The following is a 7,760-nucleotide window of genomic DNA, read 5'->3' as shown; positions in this document are numbered from 1 at the left end:
TTTAGTTGCTCATGTTCATTTCACATTGAGTCCTTAAACTAAAATTCTAGTAACTATTTATTAATCCAAGATACTTAATTGCTGATTGCATTTTAGGAGAAAAACAAAGTAAAACTAATTAAAGAATCAAACATTAGGAATGGATTAATCAAAATCACTTGACAGAAATATATACAGTCATAAAAGCCTTTCCCTTTTATAAATCTGCAGTGTAAGCAGTAACTGGTATATATTCTCCAACTGTTTTCTATATCCTTCATGCGCTACCCTCCACTCCTTGCAGCTATAATTGCAGTATTTGACAAAATGCAAGTTCACAGAGGTCAGTGACTCTAAAATTTCTAACTATATGCAAAGTGGAAAAGTAGACTTTGCTAGAATAAATATTTAACAATGTTGACACCTTCACATGGATGAGCAATGTATCAGTACAGAAAACAGGGCTAAACAATTTGTTTTAATAACAGAAATGTTTTAATGCAGTTATCACTCTTCTAACAGTAGCTCTGCTTCATCATAACAAAATCATTGAAATCAGGAGTCTCTTCACTTAAAAGGAACAACCTTTACACCTACTCTTCAATATAAGAGTTGATGCATCAGAGGATTTTTCAGCAGTCTCTTTAAAATATGCACTAGTTATGCATAAAGTTCCAGAAGCACTACTTGGAAAAGATGCTGAACCTGCTCCAGATGGTTTTACTGTTACTAGTTTTTTCAGCTTGGATTGTGCAGAAACAGGGATCAAGGCTTAATTACACTATAGCTTACTCATTAAAGTACTGGAAGTTCCTTTTGCATGTGCAGGCACCACACTGCAAACGAATTTACGCACAAATCTTGTACTTCATGCCCATGATAAAGCCAGATACTGATAGTTCACAGATGTAGATAGGTAAACCTGATCCTTCTTTCAACTCTATATATTCTTGGAAGTTAGCAATTCCTGCTATTTAAAGGAAAAWTTTTTTCCTCTTTCCTTTCAAAAACAAATAAACAGGAGTTCAGTAGTTTCTAGAAAACTCACTTAGCTTGGAAGAGGTAATTTAAAGGTCCAAAATTTGTTCAGCTGCACAGGCCTCCAGCCTTGGTGGTCAGACAGCCAGCTGCATACACCTCAGCTCTTATACGAACACCATTTGAACTAACCTCTCTCAATTCTCTTAAAACCCATGGATGTATCATTTTAAAACAACATCTCATGTTTGTCATCTGTGTACCCAGGCATACCCTGGTGGCATCCAAGCACTCAATTCACAAACCTGTGTTTGAGAATCAGATTCCGTTTAGTAAGAATGCACCACACTGACCAAGATATTTTATATAACTGCAAGTAGATTAATTTAAGTTGTTCCAAACAAGGATAGCTTGGATGTGCTCCAAACCATGAACCTGAATAATAACTGTTGGGATTTGAGGTCACTAATGATGCTTTTCCCAGTTATAAACAATGAGGTGTTTGGGGGGTTTTGTTCATACARTAGATCTTCTGTGGGATTGCTGTACTTCTAAGGAAGTGGAGTGGAACTGGCTTTTTCCTGCCCCTGTTTCCTGCTGGCTGGGATCTCCCTTTCCATTGGGAAGTGGCTTATGTCCTTGTCCACAGGCCTGTTCCATGGCCTGTCCCCTGACCCGTGAGGGCTCCTGATCTGCCCCTGCGGTGGCTACGGGTCTACCTCAGCCCACTGCGCAGCATGGGCACCCACGCAGGGCTCGCCTGCTCCTGACCCCACATACTCGTTGCTTTGGCAGGGCACGCTGGAGCTGGCCGAGTTCCCCATGGAGAAGGGCTCCCTGGAGCTCCTCCGGCAGAAATGGGAGTCCAGCGAGGCCCCGAGACCCGGCCCCCGGGGGCACTACGGCCTGGCCGGGAGCCGCCACTGCCGCCGCTCACCAGCCCCAGAGGGGCGGAGTGGCCGCGCCGCCCCGCGGTCCCCGCAGCCGGAGGGGGCCGGCCCCGCAGCCGCGGACGGCCAGGAGAGGCGAGCAGGGGGCTCGGCGCCGGATAAAAGCAGCCGCCGCAACACCGTGGAAAAAGTGCCTGCGGACGGCGGGAGGGCGGAGGTGTTCAAGGAGGAGCCCCTGGGCGGCCCCCGCCGGATCGAGCGCTTCCCCATCGCCCTGGAGGACCTGAGGAGCCGCTTCGAGGCCCCGGGCGGCGGGGCAGCAGCGGGCAGGAAGGTAAGTGCCCGGGCCGGGGGGCACCTTCCCCCTCCGCGCTCCTCGGGGAATGAGGGCCCTGCGGGTCTTCCCCCTGCCTCACCCCGCCCTCTCTCCGCTCTCTGCCGCCGGGGACGGGCAACGCCAGCCCAGCCTTGGCGCCAGAGGACTCGCCCCTACCCTGCCAGGACGCGCTGGGAAGCGGCTCAAGGGAAGGGAGAACATCCTGCCACCTACCCGACCCCCGCGAGCCGTGTCCAACCCGACGCGCTGCGTGAGCGGAGGAGCGGGAGGGAGCGCGGGGCGAGGCGAGGCGGCGGCGGGGGCACCTGAGGCGGCGCTCTCCGGGACCGGCCGTTGGGCCCCCCGCGGCGCCGCGCCAACGGCACTAACGGTCGCCCGCGCGCTGGGCACGGTTACCTGGCGCCTCACGGGGCAGCGCGTGCCGCGCGGCGCTGCGGCGACGGGCGGGGCACTTGCCGGGTGCGGGCACGTCCCCCCGGTGAACAGAGGCCAACAGACCCTAGTGACGATAAAATCAGTCAGTTTTATTTCTAAAGTACTGAATGGCACCGGTTCTCCTAAGTTCAGTCCCTATAAAAACCCAATTTGCTTTGCCTGCCTTTGTAGATGGTTTAAGTACCTCTAAGAAGAAGTCAGTAGCATGATCTTCCATTACTGATGAAAAAGTGAGTTCATACAGGTGAAGTGCTTTTGCCACAGTTTACTGATGACTTAAGAATCTAGAATTGAAAATTAAGTTTTTGTACAGTAAAAACAAAGCGAGTTCTGAGCAGAAAACGATTCTAGCAATATTAATTTTTTTAAATGGTTTTATCTCTTTTGTAAATGTGATGTAAGTAGGTGGAAGTATGCCAAGTTTTTTGTTGTTGTTGTTGTTGTTTTTTGTTTGTTTGTTTTTTTGCAAATGGAATAAAATGAGCAGCAGTTCCCCCCCATAAAGTTTTCTTTTTTAATATAATGTAGGTTTACAACCATATTTTAAATACTTCCATATTTTCAAGAGGAAACAACCATTAAAAAATATCTCAGAAGTATCTTGTTTTTTCTGTATATGCAGTTTACAAATAAAATTCACACAAAGAGTACAAACACTTGGGATTTGTGTCTGTGAGGTAGGCCAGTGATCCTATATTAAATTTCACACCTGTCATCTCAGCATAAATGGAGTTTTGATACTTACTGAATTCTGGTGTCATCCGAGTCCTGAAATGGGGTAGAAAGCCCAGCTTTATGCCATACTCTTTGCAATTTGACTCAGTGTACCTTTTTTACTCAACTGACAAAATTGTTAAAATAACTGTTCTATGCTTAGCACAAGAATTTATTTTTTTTGATACAACCTTTGCAACTTAGATGAAATATGAGGAGCTTTGAGACAACCTCTTAACTTAAAGGGAGAAGCTATGGAGAGGAGACCTGCCTCAGGAAGACTATTCCACTGGTTAAAATCATCACAAAATCTGTTAGTAACTGCAGCACACCCAGCTAACCTGAACTTTGATGGGTCCTGAAAGGGATAGTTCAGTACTGGACAACCTTGATCAGTATCTAATAGCAAATGATATATAGCTTTCCTTACTCTAGTAGTTTCATTCAGGTCTGGATCTTTTGAATAGTTGCTGAATGGCACCATCTGCCAACCTGTTAGATTTGGTAACTTAGTCTGCAATTATGCTTTGCTAGTGCTTTATTTGGGGAGGGGAAAAAAATAAGATATTACGGTCTGAGAGAAGAATTCTCAACTGGAAGTATTTGCATACACTTTAAAACTTTGTGAGCCAATTGCATCTTATTTGTAAAATAGCATTGACTCCTTTTCAACTGAGAAACTTGCTGTCACTTTACATCTTGGTTCTCTGTGACATTATAGGCTTGGACAAATTGCAAACTGTAGTTGTAATAATTTTTTTGCCCAGTTTTTATTCATGGGCTGGCTGTAAATACATTGAGGAAGAAGTATTTCTTTGAGATATTTGAGAAGTTAGCCTTTTTTTTAAGCAATTATTAAATGTCATGTCTTTTTTTTCTACATATCTAAAAGGTGCAACCTATTAAATAAAGCAAGTATACAGCTGTCAAAGATTTTTTTTAAACTTCTTTAAAATTAAAAAAACACCTTGAAATTTGTGAAGCAATGATTCATGAGCTCTTTAAAGTCAAATCATCCAGTCTATTTTTCTAATATTATATCCTTTTTGACACTCCTGCGTAGGTTTTGATATAATATCTTTAAACATGTACATTTTTAATACTTTTTCTATTTAAAAGATTTAAGGTGTCTTCAACTTTCTACTTTCATTATAGGCAGAACCCTTAAGGGTTTCAAATACCTGAAACACATTCTCTGAAAGGTAGCAGACCTCAGTGGTAAGGACACTTAATTGTGAGCTAACACACTTTATGTCAGGGTAAGTCATTTAGTGTRTACCACCAGACAAATTACCACAAGATGTGGCAACATAGCATCTGTATTTCTGAACAGAGAGAAAAGAGTACAGAAATGCAACAACAATTTAATCAAATTGCCTACTGCCTCTAAGTCATGCTAACTATGAGCACTTTCTCACTGGGACTGAGAAAATGGGTAGAAACAAACAGAGCAGCTCTTCAAATATACTGAGCAGTTTCTGCCCTCTGCGATTCCCTTTTGAAATATTTAGAATCTCATTGCCAGAAGTTCTCTTAAGTTCAAAAACTGTCATTTACAATATCTGCCTTATTTTTTTTTTCCTCCAGGCTATTTAAGTAAACTGTGTGTGTGGTTTGGGTTTTGTGGGTTTTTTCCTTTAAGTGATCATCAGATTGTGATTTTTTTTTTTCCCTGAATATTTACAACAACAGGCAGACAGGATTTAAGCAGGTAGCAATAAATACTCTCAGATTACTCTTAAGCCCTTCTTTTTTTTGACACATGTAACAGAATACACCTTCAGAGGTTGATAGTGTCTAATAGAATAGGCTACACCTATACCTCATGGAAAATGTTTTCAGAGGCAGCTCTGCTCATCAGGCCCATAATTTGGCAAGACAAATGGGAAATTTGGCAAATATATGGCAATATACAAAGGCAATTTTTTTTAAAAAAAAAAAAAAGCAAACATGATAAGAAAAGTACCATCTACAGGAATCTTCTGTAAATTGGTATCCTTTCTGCAGTTCTCTGACAAGTTGCTTAAGACATGAGTTAGCAATGTTGTGTATTTTTCAAAACTTCACTCTCATTCAGCACTTCTTACAAAAAGTGATCGTAGCTAAACAGACTTCTGTGCAGAATCAACAACCTTCAAGCACTTCTGAGATTACCAAAAAAAAAAAAAAAAAACTTGTGAATAAAATACTTTTCCAACTGAAATAGAAACATGTTTGTATTTCAAAGGTTTTTTTATGGTTAATTTTCTTATTTCAATAAGTCTACATATTTAGAAGGCAGAAAACACTCTGTATTGTATTATTGCTGCTGAGCTGCTTCACGAGTCAAATAAGGTGAGGACAAAATAATATCAGGTTAATTAACTGCATTTTTTGATTAAAATCTTGAATGGATCAATAGGAAATGATAAATTATAGCAACAACTAGTGAATACCTATCCTGATAAACCATTTTGAATCTAAATGCAGCACAGTCCTTATGTTACACCTGACTGCTGTGTTTCTACAAGTACCAGCTAACAGGCTGGTGCAGGTTCTGTGATGATGTGACAACATTGCACCAGGCTTTGACTCCATGTGTGAGAGCAACATCAGTCTTGTGCTTTATTATACCGAAATGCTGACACTGCCTTAAGCATAGATACACTACTTAGAGTGAAATTTTAACTGGCCTAGTTCTCCTGAATACTGTTTCGTTTAAGAATATAGTTAATATGGCTTTACTTGTGGTATTTAAGATAAGCAACACAGAAGGATTTTCTTCATGTTGCAGTGGAGAATGTTTTGTTTTAGGGTCTGAAAACTCCCCCCCCCCCCCCCGTGGTCCATGAAAATAAGTACTTACTTTCTGTCTGGGCTTAACATTTCATTTAATTCTTGTAAATCTTCATTTCCATCTAGAAAGAAAATGTCATCACTTAGGCATACACTCAGCCTCACCTCACTTTCCAAGGGGGCTCACTCCAGGCAGAACTGCAGGATAAGGAACAGCAAGGATGTGAAGAGATACTTGGTACTGACAAATGGATTCTCCAAATTACACTTCATCTACTTTTTGTGTACTAGTTCGGAAATAGTAGCATGAAAAAGCTTCAAACACATTCCTAATGCTTTGTCAGCCATCCAGATTTAACATATCTAGTAAAGTAAAAACATCGGACATCCAAAAGAAGTCCTCCAAAAAGTGGGTGGGTAGATAGTTCTGACTGCATGACCCTTCTCACAGATGCTTGCCAGTAAAGATACCTAGTTTCCACATCTCTTTGCTTTAACAGCTCCTTCCAATTATTTACCAACCTAATGTAACTATGTTAATGGATCATATTAATAGAAGGCAGCAAGTCAAAGTCACAGTGACATGGGACATGTGATTGGCCATTGACAGCTAACCAACAGTAGCAGGGGCTACAAGTGAATGCACAGAACAACTGCAAATGCTTGTCCAGTCATTATGCAGATAGTACTGATGGCCTTACATCCTCTAAGCTAAATAAACTGTTGATTAAAAATTACAGCTTTATTGACCTTTCATGTTCATAGTGAAAATGCAGGATACTGAAAAGTTTAAAAATTTTAATTTGGGCAGATTTGTTTGTATATGTGGCTAAAACCTTATTCACTATGTTTTACCTTTTCTGCATGAAAACCAAAGTGTTCCTCTAGGTTTTGGTTGTTGGTATAGTATTTGCAAGAACAGAGTATTTTATAACTTCCACACTGATAACTTGACAAGTGAGGAATCATGAACTTAAAGAAAAGTCCTCTTTGAATAACTTGTGCCCTACTTCTTGAGCAAAGATATATAAATAAATATATAATAAATTTGTATGTATATACACACACACATATTCAATATCACAACTTTATATGCCACACCAGTCTTCAAAACCAGCCAGATAAGTTCTCATTTAGTCAACAACCAGCATGAAAGTTGCTTTGTAGAAGTATGTAATAAAGTTCTTAGGCACTAGTACTTTTGACTAGATCTCTTCTCTATTTTTCTGTTGCTTTTTGTGCTGTGCACTGATAAAATGTTAAAATGAAATGTTTGATACAATTTCGTGGAATCATTACTTCTATAAAAAAAAGTATTTATTTGAAACATTAGATTTCTAATAACTACTTAAAAAGACAAAAAAGGAATACTTATTATTTACTTTCTTTTGTTAATCTTCCAGATTGTCTTTTTGTTCTTTTCTAGTGCATTTCTGCACAGTTCAATTCTTCCTCTTCACTTTTTTGCCTTTGTTATTGGCTTTTTCCCTTCTTCTAGGTGTATTCAGGTAAATGTTCTCACTCCTGAATGTTTCCTTCTCTGTCACCATATCTCATTGGTTTCTCTCTTGGTTCTCTTTTCTCTCACTCTTGAATGCTAACTCTTAATAGTGTCTTTTTTCTAAAATAGCTCACTTTCTCCTTTTTTTTTT

At 40.6% G+C, this 7,760-nt stretch overlaps 1 protein-coding gene across 1 annotated transcript in view; it reads left to right on the top strand.

Annotated features, from left to right (window-relative positions):
• The first annotated feature begins 1,779 nt into the window (after positions 1 to 1,779).
• XIRP2 (xin actin binding repeat containing 2) overlaps positions 1,780 to 7,760 on the top strand; it is a 102,260-nt gene continuing 96,279 nt past the window's right edge. The window contains exon 1 of the mRNA XM_085323749.1: positions 1,780 to 2,181. Within this exon, the coding sequence (XP_085179875.1) occupies positions 1,780 to 2,181 (402 nt within the window). The remainder of the gene's footprint in view (positions 2,182 to 7,760) is intronic.

This window comes from Rhea americana, unplaced genomic scaffold (genome assembly GCF_003343005.1).
Source record: "Rhea americana isolate MKP2758 unplaced genomic scaffold, rheAme1 scaffold_12, whole genome shotgun sequence".
In the NCBI taxonomy this organism is placed as follows: domain Eukaryota; kingdom Metazoa; phylum Chordata; class Aves; order Rheiformes; family Rheidae; genus Rhea; species Rhea americana.
The sequence above is the reverse complement of the archived record's forward strand: the minus strand, read 5'-3'. Positions and strand labels throughout refer to the sequence as shown.